This window comes from Protopterus annectens, chromosome 14.part0 (assembly GCF_019279795.1).
Source record: "Protopterus annectens isolate FY-2018-M chromosome 14.part0, PAN1.0, whole genome shotgun sequence".
Classification (NCBI taxonomy): Eukaryota; Metazoa; Chordata; order Ceratodontiformes; family Protopteridae; genus Protopterus; species Protopterus annectens.
The window spans coordinates 1,133,516,259-1,133,536,021 of record NC_056748.1 but is presented as its reverse complement, the minus strand read 5'-3'; the positions used below and the strand labels follow the sequence as shown (position 1 = coordinate 1,133,536,021).

Here is a 19,763-nt window from a genome sequence, read left to right as displayed (position 1 = left end):
TATGTCAGGTATGAGAATAGGGGTGCTGATTTCACCCCAAACAAAAATGTTTTGTAATAACTGCTTGTTATGTTTTAATGAATTTATATGTATAAACTGTCTTAGGTAAAATATGTGGATAAGGCTACCTATAAAAGGTATGTAATTACCTGCCCATTCAGTCACTTTCTAAACATTTATCCTGGCGAGGTCAGGGAGGTAACAGCTTGCACAGGGTAGGTCAGACTTACATATTCACAATGACCGTCTCCAGTGAATTTTGTGACATTCTTAAGTACTCCCAGGCATGATGAGAGAGAGCAGTCCTCCATCAATTCCTGGAGAATGAATTCTTTACAGGTGCCTCAGTCACCTCAAGTGATTTATCTACTGCACAGTCCAGATATCTTGTTAAGAAACATCATTTTAAACTCTTGTATTAATGATGTTGTACTGTTGGATTCTACTCAGTTTTTATGACCATAAACAGGTTATGCAGTCCCTGTGCACATTTATTTGTCAGCCTTCAGATTCCTCTACATTCACTCTTAAGCGGATCCCCAAAAGTACTTGATGCTCTCCCATCATCTGCAAAGACTAATCTACTGTTTTCTTGGAGAAAACCGTAAGCTCTGCTTTCGGGGTGCTGATTTTCACCCTAGTCACTTCACACAGAGCAGTGAACCACTCTGTTGTAAACTGGAAGTCACAGTCACTCTTGAGGTGAAGATGACATCATCATCTACAGAAAACAAATATACAGCCTTCATATCACCTTAACTGGCTACTCTGCAGACCTTGCCTGTACCTTGATATCTGGGGGATTGGCATAATGGTTAAGGTGTTGACCTCCCAGACAAGAGGTACAGGGTTTGATTCTCACCAAGAGGAAAATTGGCTATGCTTAAAATGGCCCACAAGGGCAGTTAGCCTAGTACTTACCTATGAATCATGTCCTTGAAAATCACAAACAGGAGGGGAGACAGGACATACCATCAGTGGAGTCATATGCTACCTTGATCATATCTGAATCACCCTGAATACAAACGTGCTATTGCTTCTCCAACAGAGGAACTGAAAGACACATAACAGCAGCCCTGGGGTCAGATTTCTGTTATAGGACTTCCCACAATACATTTCAGATGTCATGGTCATATTCAAGCATATCTAGGTTCAAACGATACAGGTAAGCAATGCTGGTAAACTCATGTGACCCTTTGGTATCTGTTCATGGGTGGAGTTGTTCTATATCCAGGATGAAATCCACATTAATTCTGTTGAATCAGAGCTTTTACTGTTAGTAAATAGCATTCCTAGGGGTACATATCTTGCAAGTCCTAAGCTGGGCCACAAACACTTCATACCTTATAAAGAGAGCCCAACAACCATCTCCAAGTCCTTAGGAGACTTCGTAGAGCTACCCCCCCCCATCCACAGGTCATACTTAACCTTCCACAAAGCCACAATTGAGAGCATACCGACAAACATCATCATTGTCTGGTATGGAAATTGCTCTCAAGCTGATCAGAAGGCACTGAATAAAATTATTAAACAGGCCACAAAAATCATTGGCTCCAACCTTCAATCCCTACAGGACATATATTCATACAGGTGCTATGGTAGAGTCTGAAAACTATTGAGGGATATACACAATCCAGCTTATGGACTGTTCCAACTCCTGCCAACAAGGAAATGCTACAGAAGCATTAGATGCAGGACATCCAGATTCCATAGCAGTGTTTTCCCACTTGCTATCAGACTGATGAAAAACAAACCCATAGCCTAACCCACTAAACGGGTAAAACGTTATTTATGTGCAATATGTCATTGTTATTTACACAACTCCCTGCATAGCTCACTTTACACATCTCTGTCTGCACTATGAAAACTGTCAACTGTACGTTTATGGCATATATTGCTGGTGGGCAAGTTATTTTTATATGTGTGCCTCTATTTATTCATAGTACTGTTTGTTATATATTCTTATATTTCTGTCTGTTTCTGTTGTTGTATTTGTTTTGTTTCTGCTGGAAAAAGCTTTAATTTTTTTACTTTATTTATTTTTACTCTCTTTTTGATTTCTATTTTTAATATATTAAAATGATTTAATCTGTCTTCCTTTTGTAGACTGTCATTCTTATGGTGCGACCCTGAGTATCGAAATTTCGTGCAGTGAAACACACTTTTTCCTCTGCGTTGATCTGTATGACAGTAAATTTTACTTTGACTTTGTGTGAAGTATCCTTTCCCTGGCATATGTTTTCCCAGAAAGGAGGAAAAGCATATGATTTTTCTTTAACTGGAACACACCTGTCTCTCCCTTGTTTTGATATGAGGACCATTACCTCAGTCTACCAGTCCTGAGGTGTTATTTAACTCTTACACACAGTATTGAAAAGACATGTTAGTGACTGTGACAAAGGGAAATACTGCCAGCCCAGCTAGTTGGAATTTTGTAAATAATTCTATGTCATTTGTGAATATTAATATGATTTATATAGAAATGTAACAGAAGGAGATACTGCCAGCCCAGCTATCTGGAGTTTTGGAAGTGGTTATGTGTCATTTGTGAATGCCAACATGCTTCATGTAATATGCTTGTGCTACAACTATGTTAGAAATGTATGTTATGTACCGAGCTAAAATGTAACCACAGCATGCCCTGCTGGCTTAGAACAGAAATGTATATAAACTATTGTGATTGTGTAAATGTATATGTTTTAACAGTGGGAACTAGAACATAGAGGGTTAACTTGCAAAACTTCAAGAAAATAGTTGAAATTAAATTGTCTTATGATTGTGTTATAAAAGTTATCTTTCAGTTTCAGTAATCAGGAGACAGGATGTCTACACTAGGGAACTCTCTGTGAAATTTTGTAATTTTTTATTATTTTATGTCCTCTAGCAGTTGAAGACATCTGAATGATGTATTTTCACAGAGATATGTTAAATGTTGGTAGTTTCTGACAATGGGGGGTTAGCTTGAGAACTAAAGTCAGGTGACAAAAAGTGATGTCATTTAAGCTAACCTAGCAATAATATTTGATATTAATTTAAGAACTCTCAGAGAGAGCGAGAGAGAGAGAGAAAAAGAAGGGGGAGGGGATGTTGTATTTTGCCTTTGACCAGGAAACATTCACTTTCACCACATCTGCACTTGCCTTGTTGTAAGTAAGTATTTAGGGCATAGTAACTCTTTTAAAGTTGGATAGGAATATAGTAAAGTATAGCTTAGATGTTTTCTTTATTTATTTGAGACTGTCCTGCAATGTTGTTTTAAATATTTCCTGTGATTTTGAACTCTGATGTAACTGATTACTTACTGAGTATTCTCTTATTCTTTTATTATTTATTATTAAATATATTTAAACCTATCTTTGTGGCTGATATCTGTGAGATGTATTTAAGCTCTTAGAGTACTGGCATATCTATTTGGTGGTACTGTACGGGCCACTGCTATAGCCTGGCTCTTGGTCAAACTACCAATTGGATTAATAGTAACATTACACAGTAAGATCGGTCACCCTTTGTTAAGGGCCTTAAAGTAGCCGATAAAGAGTGGTTGGTGACAGCTACTTGGGCAGCAAAATGAAGCAGTGATTGGACAGAGAGGGTACTGGAGATCTTGGTTTGGCTACTCAGCTGAAATCTCAACCCTATAGCTGTGCCAGTGGGGAGTCTTTTTGGGGATATGGAGAAAGAGGGAGAAACCAGCCCCAGCTCCAGACTGACTGTGATCTCTTACACTTTACCGTGTGTGTACTTGTCATCCTCCCAGTGTGTATATCCACCACTGCCAGTGGTGAGAATTGAGGCTTCTTGATTACAGGGCCAGTGCAGGGGCATCACAGCGACCTCACCCCCTTATTGGCCCTTGCCTTTAGCAATTCTGAAAGGACTGTTTCCACACCACCAACTTTGTCACAGCAGAACTGTTTAATTGATATAGTGACCTAATCTTTAGAAATGGATCCATAAATAGAATAGGCTATTAGTAAAATTAGACATTTTTTTTCTTTTCTATTTTTAACATGCTTATTATCAATGCTTTACAGCACACATATAATGTTGTGTGTGTGTGTGGGGGGGTACAGGTGCACACAAATGCACTTCTCTTTAACTGCACCTGCTTATATGTTTGAGTCATTTCTATAGCAGGAAAACCTATTCTCAGAATGTAGTTTTTAGCAAAAATGTCATTTGTACTTGTTTTACAGTTTACTTTATTGATAGAAAAGGTTGGTTGAGTTTTCATTCAGTAACCACAGTACAAAGAGCAAATCAGAAAGTGAACAGAATCATACAGTGTGGTCTTAGTACTGCTGTTTCTGCTCTTAGTGCTGCTGTTTCTGCTCTTAGTGCTGCTGTTTCTGCTCTTAGTGCTGCTGTTTCTGCTCTTAGTACTGCTGTTTCTGCTCTTAGTGCTGCTGTTTTTGCTCTTAGTACTGCTGTTTTTGCTCTTAGTGCTGCTGTTTGTGCTCTTAGTACTGCTGTTTGTGCTCAGTGCTGCTGTTTGTGCTCTTAGTGCTGCTGTTTCAGCTCTTAGTGCTGCTGTTTATGCTGCTGTTTGTGCTCTTAGTGCTGCTGTTTGTGCTCTTAGTGCTGCTGTTTCAGCTCTTAGTGCTGCTGTTTTTGCTCTTAGTACTGCTGTTTGTGCTCTTAGTGCTGCTCTTTGTGCTCTTAGTAATGCTGTTTGTGCTCTTAGTGCTGCTGTTTGTGCTGTTAGTACTGCTGTTTCTGCTCTTAGTGCTGCTGTTTGTGCTCTTAGTACTGCTGTTTGTGCTCTTAGTGCTGCTGTTTGTGCTCTTAGTACTGCTGTTTCAGCTCTTAGTACTGCTGTTTGTGCTCTTAGTGCTGATGTTTGTGCTCCTGTTTGTGCTCTTAGTACTGCTGTTTCTGTTCTTAGTGCTGCTGTTTGTGCTCTTAGTACTGCTGTTTCTACTCTTAGTGCTGCTGTTTTTGCTCTTAGTGCTGCTGTTTCTGCTCTTAGTGCTGCTGTTTGTGCTCTTGGTACTGCTGTTTCTGTTCTTAGTGCTGCTGTTTGTGCTCTTAGTACTGCTGTTTGTGCTCTTAATACTGCTGTTTCTGCTCTTAGTGCTGCTGTTTTTGCACTTAGTGCTGCTGTTTCTGCTCTTAGTACTGCTGTTTCTGCTCTTAGTGCTGCTGTTTGTGCTCTTAGTACTGCTGTTTCTGCTCTTAGTGCTGCTGTTTGTGCTCTTAATACTGCTATTTGAGTGCTTAGTACTCCTATTTGTGCTCTTAGTGCTGCTGTTTGTGCTCCTGTTTGTGCTCTTAGTACTGCTGTTTCTGTTCTTAGTGCTGCTGTTTGTGCTCTTAGTGCTGCTGTTTCTGTTCTTAGTGCTGCTGTTTGTGCTCTTAGTGCTGCTGTTTCTGCTCTTAGTGCTGCTGTTTTTGCCCTTAGTGCTGCTGTTTTTGCTCTTAGTGCTGCTGTTTGTGCTCTTAGTACTGCTGTTTTGCTCTTAGTGCTGCTGTTTGTACTCTTAGTACTACTGTTTCTGCTCTTAGTGCTGCTGTTTGTGCTCTTAGTACTGCTATTTGAGTGCTTAGTACTCCTATTTGTCACAGATAGCATGCACAGTACTGAAAGCTGTAACACCAAGGCATGCAACTTGCTCATGCTATTCCTTGTTTAAATAATTGTGTATATTTTCTGTATTCCATTCATTATCCAGTTGTTTCAGGTACAGAAAAGTATTCTTATTGTTGTTTTTTTAATCATCTAATTTGTATGTTTCATGAATCTTACCTGATCATAAATATTTGTATCGCCTCCATCTACCAGGTACTTCTCCACAACAGGTAATGAATTTTCGAGTGCAGCATTTAGAAATGTAGAGTGGTCCACAGGTTCTGTCTGAGGGAATAAATCATATTTAAGATGTCTTTTTACATACGGCTAACTCGGATCTGTGATTACTTTAGTACTTTATTATATACATGTCATCTCTTTATGGTGATTTGACTTTTTTTACAAGGACATGCAAGTCTGACTCCTCCTTAAATGTTTTGCTTGGATCTAGCAAAGTTTACTGAACCACGATTATCCCTCTGTGACATACCCAGGCACACGTAAAGGACAACTGTTCCTTAAATACAGTAATCTTTCTGAAATCTATTTCAACCCTTACAAAATGATCACTGCACTCCTACATAAAAATAAAGTATGGCTTGGCTGTTTGCCTCCGTGCTCATTGCATTGGGTGTGCATGAAACTGGTTTCCTTACGTTCTCTGAGTCCTGTCTTCATGACTACGCCAGTCATTCAGTTCATAAGTAATTATTAGGCATGCAGTCCAGGAAACCATTTAGGAGCCTAGCTCAAATTCCCAGTTGCTCCAGAACACTTTCTGGTTGAGTGACATGCTCATAGTCACACAGCAGGCAAAGGAAGGATATGAGAATCAAACCCGTACCACAGAAAGTAGCTCATTAAAAGTACACAACAGCCTTAATCCCCTGCACTAACTCAGACAAGAAAAAAGAATCATACTTCTGACCCGCACCTCGACAGAACTTATCTTTAGTTCTCTGCACCAACGCTCCCTGATGCTGAATTTGCTGGTTGATGTGTTCTATAGGAACTCAATGATGGTGCAGTTTCTAAGTGCATGCTGGCACTGATTCAATTGTTTTAGGAGGTTTATAGGTTCATAGGTAAGTACTAGGCTAGCTGCCCTTGAAGGCCATATTAAGCCTAGCCAGTTTCCTTTTTGTGCTTGAACTAACATGTCCCGTTTGGTTATAGATTGGCCTTACCCATCCCATGACAGTTAATTACATATTACCCCTAATGAGAATAAATTAGATAATACCATAGATAATATGAGGTGACCCATGCATTGGCTAAAGTATACTAGGAGCTACTTCTGTCCATTATTAGTAAAGTGGGCAGTCCTGGGGTAGATCTTCTGTTTTCCATCCACAGATCTAAGTTGTGCTTGAAATGGACAGAGATGAACTTTATTTTATGTGGCTGGGAAGTCTGTTCCATAGCAGCATATAGTGTATTTTCTCCCTTCCTCATCTTTGTTTGAGTGAGAAGTTGGTATATATACATTTGGGGGACTGGAGGCTTGATCCACTTTGGTGGTGGGTGAAATACTTGTCTTTAATTTTAGTTTCTGGGGTGAATCCCTGCCAGTTCAGCTCTGTCAGATGAGCCCTCTTGAGGTTACATGTCAAGAATTCACAGGGGGAGTCTGAAAAACAAAGAACATTCTGAAAATTCGAGAGTAATCACAGCCTTAAGTACATATTACGAAATACAGGACTATATTTTAGCATGCGGATAATGCATCAAATTTATTAAATGTATAATATGTGTAGTGCTGTTTGCTATTGTTTTTCAAATTAAATTTCTGCTGCCTAGTATACTCAAAACTCTTTCGTAATTGAATAAATGCATATTAAGTGAACTACTTTGAAGAAGTAAAACCTGGCCATTATTTTAAGTAACAGATGGTCTAACAGTTTATTTATTTATTTATTTCAGTTTAACTGGGTAGATGGATTGGTCTGATGATCCTTTTCAGCCATAACTCGCCTTAAGAGCATTAGTACAGTTACAAGACGGAGGTGCAGCTGCTTCACAATGACATAGATACATCGATATTACACATACAGTGGGTCCCATCTACAGTTGTTAGTATAGGATTTACACAATTATTTACAGATGTGCTTTAGTTTCTCTTTGAACATTTTCTCTTGTGTATATGTTGAGTGTTTGTGGAAATAGAAGAAAGGTACACATTTGGGTTAACCAGCAGTCTCAATGAATTTGTATATAATTTCATCAGGAAGATGTTATTTTTACCTTAGTCTTGAAATGCAGTCTTTTGAGCTTTTATTTCTATGCGGATTTGAAACATGATCTAACAAGGGGTGTGGCATCTTCATGGTTATGTCTCAGTTTGTAAATTGGGTCCTTTATGGTCATTGTTGTCATTAGTGCTTGAGTATTGCTTGAAGATTATATCTTGACTATTGGTGTGCTAAGAATCATTAACGATGTGGCACATGTAGGTAATCATAAAATACTTCAGGATTTCATAGTCGTGGGTTTAATTATCAACTAGTAGAACAAAGCCAACGCACTTTGTTTTCTGCTGTCTGTATCATCTGAGTGTTGGTCGTAGAGTCTAATGAACGGACAGGAAGGATATAGTCCACTTTGGGTATGAGACCATTTCTAACTATTATCTGCTGTGCACTTGGGGGGGGGGGTGGAGACGGGGATTTTATAGCAGAGCTTCAGCTGAGATGTGATTTTTGTTAACTGGTGTTTCTGTCTGAACTGTAAGTAACAGTGCAGGACCAAGTATGACTGCAGGTATTTTTACTGGGAGACGCTAGGAATATGTTTGCTGAAATCATCTTTAATTATAAGTGGTGGGAGATAGTTTTTGTGGAATACTGAATAGCACAGCAATAGATTTATTAAAATAAATAAGTGCATTATTGAGAGGTCATTTACATAGCTTGGCAAACATATCTATAAATAATTTCTTCACAAAATGCATTTCCTTAAGGAAATCCTCTTGACAGTAGTCATCCTAGCAACTCTGATTGACTGTCCTTTAATAATGCTTTTTTTTGGGGAATCTGGATGATTACTGTATATTCAAGATAACTATTACAAAGTTTCTTTTCAATTATTTATAGATAGAGGCTATCCTGAGGATTTGGTTCAGGATGTTACTATGTATATGTTATAGGAAATGGGGAAAAAGTACACACCAGTGTTGGGTGTAGGTCCATCTATGCACTCACCTATACTAAGAATAGTGCCTATAAGAAGGCAAGCCAGAAAAAGGCTTCAAAAAAGCCTGTATAGTAAAGGTAGTATAAGTAAGGCAAGCAGGCTAGATAACAGGATACCAACAATGCCTTGTCTGGGCACTTAAATAGTAATCAAAATTGTATTGATTTTTTTTTTGAGCCTAGAAGTGATAAAAAAAAATCCGGGGAGACATTAAGGGCCTAGTATCAGAGAAAGAAAATAAAATGGGCAAATCAGGTTAATGCAAGCAATACCCGGGACTAATGTAAATGTATACCACCCAAAATAAAATTAAAGATTTAATTAAATTAATTAAATGATATTTATATATGTTGCATTATTAGATATTATGAATATATTAAATCAAACCAAGTTTATTAATTGTAAGGTTTATTAAATAATGAAGTTCATATGATTCAATTTTATGACAGTTTTTACAAAGAACAGTTTAATTAATTTTTGTATTTAATGTTATTGATTGTATTTTTTTTTGGGATGTATAACTAACTTTGCTTGCACAGCTCATTGATGATTTAATTAATTTTTTTTTTTTTTAAATACAAGCTACCATTGTTAAGTTGTTCATGTTCTGATGAAGTCTACAACACGAGGCAAAATGAAAGCGTGAAATTTTTTTTTTTTTGATTTTGTGTTTGAAAATAAATAATCGTGGAAGTGACTTTTTAACTAGAACTGTTTCTGTGCTTATTCAACTATTGTGTAGCTTGGCAAACTTAACATATGGTGCATGTTGTAGATAAAAAGGTTTTTGTTGGATTCCAGAAGCAGTAAAATATCTGTAGGCATAACCAGATTGGGTTGTGGAAGGTCATATGGTAGGTCATTAATAAATACGGAAAAGAAAAGTGGCCTGAAAACAGCCCCCTGGTAAACTCTTCTGCCAAGGGTATTTGATTCTGGTACTGAGTAAAGGTCACTACCAAATGCCTGAAATGTTCTGTTTCATAGGTACCTCTTAAACCATCTATATTGTGTTTTGTCTGAAACTGAACTTAAGTTTATCGAGTAGCATGTTGTGATTAAAAGTTTCAAAAGTTCTATTTGTATCAATAAGAAGGCCAGCTGTGATGAGGCTGTCATTCATGTTAGAGTAGATCATGTTTGTGACATTATACGCTGCGGTCCTAGTACTTAGCAGTTTTCAAAGCCATGTTGCTTACCACAGACGAAACAGTAACTATTGATGTGCTTGAATATTTGCTTATATAGTACTTTGTGTAGCAGACCTAGATTTCAAATGGATCCATTCAATGTGAGTTGAAACCTTTGGAAGGAGGGTTATAATGGAATACTTAACATCTAATATTCTGGTAGTATTCATTTTATAAATTTAGTTCACTTTCCTGTAGGTTCCTCTTAAAATTCTGATGACTTTAATTGTGATCTTTTGGAAGAGGGAAATGGAAATATGAATATGGAGGCTCTGTAAGTCTGAGGTTGTGGCATCATTGAGTATTTGTCTTACTCCAAGGCATTGTGATTTTAGGGAAAGAGTACATAAATAGTAATGGTATGTGAATGAAGGCCCCTGTAAAAAGTACTCCCTTGGTGTCATAGTGAGTTTCAGTGGTCTCACTGATGTCCTGCTATGCCATTGTTGCAGTATTCTTCACTGAAGGGATCTCCTGCCAAGGATAGCCCAACATCCAATCAGTATACCAAAGCCTTTGGATTTTATAGGTGCCATACGTCACATGTATACTCCCCTCTGAGGTTGTACGGCATAAAGGGAACATATGGATGCAGATACTCAGAATTGAATTGCCCCAGGAGGAACAAAATACCCCCAAGGACAATGTTGACCATGTACATCCAGAAGAAAACATTTCAGAAGGGAAGGGAAAGGAAGCAGGAGCCCCTCGGCCAGCATGGTAACAGAAACCAGGGGCAAGAACCATGACAAAGGGGGAAGGAGGCAGTAGTATTCACTGAAGGGAAAGTACAAAAGCTAAGAAGAAGACTGGAGGGAGGAAGGTACAGAAGAGTCCTCTACAAACCCATGCAGAATAACCCTGGCAAAGCCAGCTCTGGCCCTGGAAATAACATCCAGTTTGTAATGCTTAGTGAAAGTATGAGCAGAGGACCAAACAGCAGCTTAAAGGATGGGATTGGTGTACATTCCTTTGAAATGGCACCAGAAGAGGCAACTGCCATACTAGAATGTCCATTTACATAAAAATAAAGACATTTTCCATGAAAAGAATGACAAAAGGAAATGGCCTTAGAGATCCAGAAGGAGATGGTTTGCTTGGAAACAGCTAAACCCAAAGTCCTGGGATGAAAGGAAACAAAAAAGTTGCTCAGATTTGTGAATGACCTTTGTTTTATCCAAATAATAGCTGACCTGTGTATGTAGGTCCAAGGAGTGGAGAGCCTTCTCACTGGCAGACGGCAGAGAAAGAGAAAAGTAAGGATGTTGAATAGACTGATTAGGGGACAACTCATTAACCACCTGGGGCATAAGAGACAGATTAGTATGAAGAGACACCTTGTCTGTGTGAGTAAAAAAAGTAGGAATGGGCATAAGAGCCTGGAGCTCAGGCATTTTCTTGGCCGAAGTAAGAGCCAGTAGAAGAACAGTCTTCCAAGTACAACGTTGCAAGTAGGCTGAACTAGCAGGTTCAAAATGAGTCTGAGTCAATTTTTCAAGTACAAAATTGAGATCCCAAGAAGGAGGAATAGACTTTCTCAGGGCCCTGATATGAAGGATGCTTTTCAGAAATTGCTTGACCTCAAACCAGGAGACCAATGAAGGATTCAAGGGCAGACAAACAGAGATAACTGACAGGTGAGCTTCAACTGAAAAATATGCCTAGCCAGCATGGAGCAGATCACACAAGTAAGATAGAACCAAAGGAACCCCTACAGAGAAGGGATCTTGATGATGACAGAGGCACCATAAGAAAATTTTTATCATTTACATTTATATGATTTTCTGGTAGTGGGTTTCTTGGCTACCTGCAGAACCCAAACCACATCCTCAGGAAAGAGGTACCTAAAAGGAATCAAAACCCTATCACTATAGTCTCGTTTGAAGAGTGGACAGGTGATGGTGGCTATGAGATCCCTTGTCTTTAGAGAGAAGATCCACCTGGTGAGGTAACTTTTGGTGATTGCCCTTGGTCAGATGAAACTAAAGGGGGAACCAGTGCTGTATGGGCCAAAAGGGAGTTACCAGCAGGATTTTGGGAGAGTTTTGATTGATCTTGAGTAAAAACATCCCCTTCCAAGTAAAAGATGGGGCATCCACTTTCCAAGCCAGATGACTTGGTACTCTCAGACAGAACAGAGGAATTTGCCTGTTCAGAGGGGAAGCAAAAAGATCTCATTGAGGAATAACCACAACAATGCACCATGTGCTAAACATATCACTGTGAAGCATCCAATCATGAGCCTGTGTTCTGGACCTCCTAAGAGAGAATGTCCTAAACATATCACTGTGAAGCATCCAATCATGAGCCTGTGTTCTGGACCTCCTAAGAGAGAATGTCCTAAACATATCACTGTGAAGCATCCAATCATGAGCCTGTGTTCTGGCCCTCCTAAGAGAGAATGTCCTAAACATATCACTGTGAAGCATCCAATCATGAGCCTGTGTTCTGGACCTCCTAAGAGAGAATGTCCTAAACATATCACTGTGAAGCATCCAATCATGAGCCTGTGTTCTGGCCCTCCTAAGAGAGAATGTCCTAAACATGTCACTGTGAAGCATCCATTCATGAGCCTGTGTTCTGGACCTCCTAAGAGAGAATGTCCTAAACATATCACTGTGAAGCATCCAATCATGAGCCTGTGTTCTGGCCCTCCTAAGAGAGAATGTCCTAAACATGTCACTGTGAAGCATCCATTCATGAGCCTGTGTTCTGGCCCTCCTAAGAGAGAATGTCCTAAACATATCACTGTGAAGCATCCAATCATGAGCCTGTGTTCTGGCCCTCCTAAGAGAGAATGTCCTCAACATATCACTGTGAAGCATCCATTCATGAGCCTGTGTTCTGGCCCTCCTAAGAGAGACTGCCACTACATTGTGCCCTGAAGGAATGTAAACTACCTGACGAATCACCCGATAGCCAGATCCCAGGCCTGAAGAGCCAGCCTGCAAAGGAGCTAAGACATTGCACTCTCCCACTTGTTCATATACCACATCATGATGATATTGTCCATGCTGATTTTTAGGGGGCTAGGGGGGAAAAAAGGGAGAAAAGGTCTGTAGTGCCAGAAGCAGAGCCCTCCTCTTTTATATTGATATGGTCTGACGTGCTGAAGAGGCCAGAGACCATGAACTTTTTCAGGGCCACAAGAAACACCCCACCACAGTTCCAAGGCATTAGTGAACAGTTCTTGGGAAGGAACTGGAGCATGAAAGGCAGTCCTGTATTGAGAGAAATTTGTTAAATCCACCACTGGAGCTGGAGTTTGTCTGTGACTTGCTGATAGAGCCACTTTCTAATTTACCTGCTCCATTTTGTTTTCTATTTTAAGGAATCTGCTTGGCCTGGTGTTTTTACTGTGTATGTGAGAGACTGACACTTAAATTATCTAGGCTGCACATTTCAAGTGTTTTTTTTTCATTGGTTAAATTGTCTCTTGAGTGATACTTAATACACAGTGAATTTCTGGTCCTTTGTCTTTTCTAAAAAGATTTCAAGCCTGCATAAACTAAAGCACTCCCAGTGATTCCCTATTGGGTGAGGAAAGCAAACCTATATTTTTTTTCTGTGATTTGCTGATAGAGCTGCTTTGTGTTTTACCTAATCTATTTTGTTTTCTGTTTTAAGAAATCTGATTGGCCTGGTGTTTTTGCTCCCTGTGAGAGATAGACACTTAAATTGTCTAGGGTGAGCATGTCACATGTTTTTTCATTGTTGAAAATGTCTCTTGAGTGCATGCATAAACTAAAGTACTATTAATGATTCCCTGCTAGTGCTTCTTTCCACCCACACTCCTGTTCCTTGATGTGCTTTTCTAAACCTGGTGATTTTAAGCTGCCCACCCCTACTGTAAATTGAGCTTAATAACCCCTCATTTTTATACTGCTGTTGATATCCTGAATTATTTATTTGCCTTTCCCTATGCTTATATTGAAAAAGTGCATTTTTGCCTCTCATTGGACACTCTAAATTGGCCCTAGGTGTGAGTGTGTGCATGTGTGTGCCTTCTGTGGAAGGTTGGGTGCCGGGCTGGCAACTCGACACTGTAAAACTCCACTGCCAATCATGAGCGGACAGGTGATCCGCTGTGGCGACCCCTAACTGGGAAAAGACGAAAGAAGAAGATTCTGTGTTCGACTGATTTACTTTTTCTGAATTCATTATCTAGTTAGCTGTTGGATAAAGTAGTATATTTTTACACTCTAGCAAGCACTTGTTTTTACATAATGAAGTCAGTGGATTTTCCATCTAGTGCACTGGGAGGAAGCCTGATCTGTTTAGGTTGGGGAAACACTTGAGATTTCTGCATGTAGTTTTATTGGCTAGAGGGCTTATTAATCAGCTTATCTTATTTTTAGTGCCTTTATAAATTCTGTACAATTGAGTGGCACTTGGATAATTTATGCAAAGTAAAATACTTTTATTGAATAACCACACTTTTATATGCTGTTTAATGTACACTGCTGAATCCATATCTTTGTTTGTTTGTGGTAGCATTTCATATCTTTTAAATTTGTTTGTGGTAGCATTTCACTCTGGACACTCCTCTTCTTTGCCTTTACATTAGAAGGACTGGAATTATTCATCTAGTGGCAGTAGGTGTCTACCTGGTCTATCTGAACTAGGAAGCACACAACAGGGTTTTAAGTATTTTTTGCACTTCTCATATATACTGTGACTGTACGTTGGCAGTTTGAAAAAACTGTTCTGTCTGCTGCTGCTTTAAGTAGTTAATTGTACCATTTTACATTGTATCTGTTAGTTGTAGGGCTGTTATAGGTAGTTTGTATGGTCATTTTACACTTGGACTCCAAACTAGCTGTTATATCCTTGTGGCAGAAGTGTGCTGACCTAACCAGTCTGAGTTGGGTATTGCTGGTGGAAGGATCATTGTGTGCTTTCCTGATTGGTAGGTAGCTTAAAACATGTTTCCCTTTACTGGTATTTAAGCCTTGCATTTGCCTGGTGCTGCTCTTTACTCACCAGTGCCCTGTATAGAAGCTCATTTTCCCTAAACAGCTGTCAGTGAAACCTTTTCAAGTTTTTCTGTTGCTCTAGTAGTAACTCAGTTGCGCACAGAGCAGCATTGCCTTGTTGGTCATCCTTAGTCTACACAGAGTATAGGTCCCACTTGTAGTCTCAGGACTACAAGCACAGTCCTGTCAAATTAACCCATTCCCTTCCCTAATAAAACATACAGTAAGAACCTGCTATCATGCACAGGAAGTTTTCCATCATCTCTTTGGCCAGCCTGTAAGACATGGGCATCCTGAGGCAATGTAGCAATTGTCTTATGTATACTGACAACCACTTATTCCTGAAACAAACAAATACTTTATGTGAGAGATGAAGTTACACTATGAAATTGGAGGCAAGACTCTCAAAGAAGGACAAACTGAATGTCAAACAGACACACTCCCCACACTAAATAAGGATACGACACATAAACCCACATATGTGAAGGTACTCATTAGTAACTTACCAAACAATCAGAGGCCTCCCAAACAGAAACCACTTACACATGTAACAAAGTGAAAAACAACCAGAACACAAAATAACACACATACACACACACACACCAGTGTCTCAACAAATAGGCCCATAATGTGTGACATCACAAAACCTAATGCATCGGTCATAGGTGACCTCATTGTGAGACACATTTTTTTAGCTATGTCTGCAACCTCATAATTGTGTGCAGAGCTCATTGTAAATGGAGCTACTTAAATTGAGCCAGAAGATATAGCAAACCTCTGGCTGATAAAGTTAGCTACTTTACCCCTCTCTCCCCCTCACCCTTCCCTCGGGGAAATACCATCAAATATAACTCCCCCTAGTATCACTAGGGAACAGATCATTAATGCTCTCTCTAAGACCAAGAACACTGCATCAATGCGCCCAGACAATATCCCAGGATGCCTTTTAAATAGCATGAAACATGACCTAGCAGGACCTCTGGAATTACTATTTAACTGTAGCCTCCAAACAGGCTTCATGACTCATGAATGGAGAATGGCAACAGTCATCCCACTGCACAAAGGTGGGCCATCTACAGACCCTGGAAACTACAGACCCATAAGTCTCACTAGTCTTATATGTAAAGCCATGGAAAGAATTATAATGGAGATGATCAACAGAGATATAGTAAACGCCCAGACACTGGACCCAATCCAGTTTGGTTTCATCAAGGGCAGATCATGGATACTGAACCTGGTGGACTTCTTTGAGAAGGTAACCAAAGCAATGGATGAGGGAAAATGGTTCACACTGCCTACCTTGACCTGACCAAGCCATTTGACACAATACCCCACTCGGGCATTGTTGACAAATTCAAGAGGTTAGGTTCAAACTTGTATATCACCTGGTCTACTTTAGGACCTCAAAAGTTTAGTAGCTCGAATGCATATGGATCAAACCATATGCATCAAACTATTAAACAATCGAAGTCCAAAAAAAAAAAAAATACAAAAAAAAATTAAACTAGTGTAGGCAGGGGGCAAGCCCCCCTGTACCCCACACCCCCCGCTACTTAAATATACCATTTAAATATACCAACTCCAAGATCGCACTACATTGAAGTAAACGCAAATCTCCACCTGCGGAGATTTCCGTTTACATTTTCGCTGTTTTGCGCTTTCGGTGAACTCATGTCAAGAATATCGTATTCGATATTCTCGGGCTTTCAGCAAATAAAGTAGACCCTTCACCCAGTGGATAGCTAACTGGCTCATAGACAGGACCCAGGAAGTTAGAATTGGGGAGTCCACCTCTACAAAGAGGCCAGTTACAAGTGAAGCCCCTCAGGAATCAGTTCTTGGACTGCTTCTTTATGGCATTTACTTCTCAGACATGAAGGCCAATGTCAGTGATGTCTGGCTGACTAAATTTGCATATGATTGCAAATTTGAGCTGTCATTCAATCCCACACTGACACAAATGTTCTCCAGGATGGGCTGACACAAACAACTAGTGTCAGAGCCATGGACTAAAACTAAATGCCAGGAAATGCATAATAACATCCTCTGGGAAGTCATCCATATCTGGTAACTATCATATTGACAACATACCCATTAGAGTTGATCCAGTAGTCAGGGACTTAGGGACACACATAGATAGTAATCTAGTCTTTGACCATCATGTGTCTACAGTAGTGAGGAAATAATTCGATGTTACACAATTTATAAACAAAGGTATGGCATCTAAGTCCAAGGAAGTTATTATTCCACTGTATTTGGCATTCATCAGACCTGTCATTGAGTACAGTACCCCCTTTGGTATGTACCTAACCAGGCATATCCAACAAGTGGAACATTCACAGAGGTTCCTCATTAAAATAATACAGGGCACAAGTAAAATGTTCTAAGCAGAACACTTCAAGGCCCTATCCTTGTATTCTGTCTCCTACAGGCTTTTGTGGGGAGATCTGTGCCTGGCTTACAGGGCGTTGTGAGACCCCACTCTGATGGACCTCCTGCATATCCACAGAACATACAGCATCAGAATTACCCATTCTCAACACTGAAACCTTGCCTGTGATATAAATAGGACCTGCTGGAGAAACAGGTATGTAGCTCAGAGGCTACCCCATCTATGGAACAGGCTCACCATCCATTTGAAGCAGAGTTCCTCCCTAAACCAATTCAAATGCAACTTTGACAATTGGGTGGGAAACAGGAAATTCATCCCTGGTTTGGCACCTGTGTCTCTAATGGACACAGGCAACCTGTAAATGTTTCATCTCCCAGGCCCATGCTTGCACTCATCAAGGGTATCAGAACTTGTCAGAGATATGGGATGCATGGATAGGCTTAAAAAGGCCCTTGTGGTCATTAGCCTAGTAAACACCTATGAACATGACTGAGCTCTCAGATTGTGTGTCACAGACAGGTATAAGCATAGCCTTAAGCAGCATTCCACATTCTCCAAGGATGATGCCACAATGCAAACAAATAATGATTGACTTTAACAATTGACTTAGCTTTTGGTGTCAGTCCAACGGGATCCAATATCTGTCAGCCTGGGAAAACATGGTCGACAAGCCACACTTCTTTGCCAGAGATGGTCTGTACCTGTCTCCTCTAGGCTTTTGGATACTGGCAAAGGCATTAGTCACCCCTATTGTGCCTTTTTTAGGCAGTGTCAAAATAACCAACCTCGCAACATAACAAAATACTCTCTAGATAAACTCAAGGTACATCTGCTTAATGCTAGGAATCTAAACAAGAAACTTCAACTTCTGGAAGCACTCCTTACTTCAGAAGATTCTGATGTCTGTGAAGTCGCCATGCAGGGCTATAATGCCTTCCGTATGTTCAGATCACAAACTGAGCATGAAAAAAGTCAAAGGAGGAGGTGTATCCATATTCATTAAGGATAAGTACATCTTGAGACTGGTCAGACAGTATGACTGTCTTGAACTACTCTATGTCCAATTAACTATAGGCAACACCCCCTACCACATCATAGCTAGCTATAGGTCCCACACCATGAAACAGGAAAAGCATACCACATACCTGGACTTACTGGAGTCACTTGCCATACAGCCCAACACCTTACTCATGGGTGATTTTAATTATCCTACCACTGACTGGGAAACATACATGACCACAAACATGCTGGCTCAGGGGTTCTTGGACTTTGTCAGTGCAAATGCTCTGAAACAGCTTGTCAGCACACCCACTAGAGGTTCAGATGTCCTGGACATAGTACTCACTAACATGGGAGAGCATTGCACCCCCTGCCCCTGTGTGATGATCTCCTTTGTAAGATCTGACCATAAATCAGTCTTGTTTGATGTAATTACAAGGCCAGATACACCATCAAGCTCAAAGATGCTTAAGAATTTTTCAAGGACAAATTACCTCATACTAAGTGATGGTATATGAAGTTTCAAAGCCCCGACTGAATGCAGATAACATGGACTCCTGTGCAGAGGTGTACATCAATATCATGTAGAATCACTTAAGTAGTTGTATAGAATTGGCTGTACCTGACTGGATCAACACCAGGTCTTGCCGGAAAAAGCAAGCCATCCTGGTGGGCCCCTAGTATAAACAGGCTATACAACAAGAGAAAGAAACTAATGTCCAAGAACAAGAGGGAACTGGCTCAGCAGAGGAAGAAATCCCTCTCTAGGTTAAACAAACAAATTAAAAATCTTGTCAAGTCCTCCAAAGCTAATTATGAAGTAAAAATACCCTCCCTAGCTAAGGATAATCACAAGGCATTCTTTAATTATGTCCGAAATCTAAAAGGGAATACCCAGCTATGCTGGTTGTGGATGGCACCATCCATTCTCAACTGGAGGTAATAACCAACATGCTAGCTGACAGATTGGGAGCAAACTTCACCCCCCCACCCATCTCTTCCAGTCAACCCCCAATGAATACCTGCAGCATTCCTCAGCCTATTATCTCAAGAGAGCAGGTCATCTCGGTCTCTCCAAGTTCAAAAACATGGCATCATTGGGACCAGACAACATCCCAGGTTGCCCTTTAAACAACTTAAAACATGACCAAGCAGACCCACTTGAACCCCTGTTTAACCACAGCCTGCAAATTCGCTATGTTCCGGCAGAATGGAGGACAGCAACAGTAATCCTTCTGCACAAAGGGAGACCATCAACTGAATTATAGGCCCATAAGCTTAGCTAACCTCATCTGCAAGGCCATTGAAAGAAATATTATGAACCTTATTAACAAGGACATAGGTAATCTCCAAACTCTATACCCAACCTAGTTTGGATTAGTTAAAGGTAGATCATGCCTGTTAAACATGCTTGCTAAGGCATTTGACACAATCCCCCACTCTGT

General features: G+C 40.0%; 1 protein-coding gene across 1 annotated transcript in view; it reads right to left on the bottom strand.

Annotated features, from left to right (window-relative positions):
- Window positions 1-19,763, bottom strand: part of ANKRD1 (ankyrin repeat domain 1) — a 38,531-nt gene that overhangs the window by 6,776 nt on the left and 11,992 nt on the right. The window contains exon 4 of the mRNA XM_044056920.1: window positions 5,747-5,854. Coding sequence (XP_043912855.1) covers window positions 5,747-5,854 — 108 coding nt within the window. The remainder of the gene's footprint in view (window positions 1-5,746; window positions 5,855-19,763) is intronic.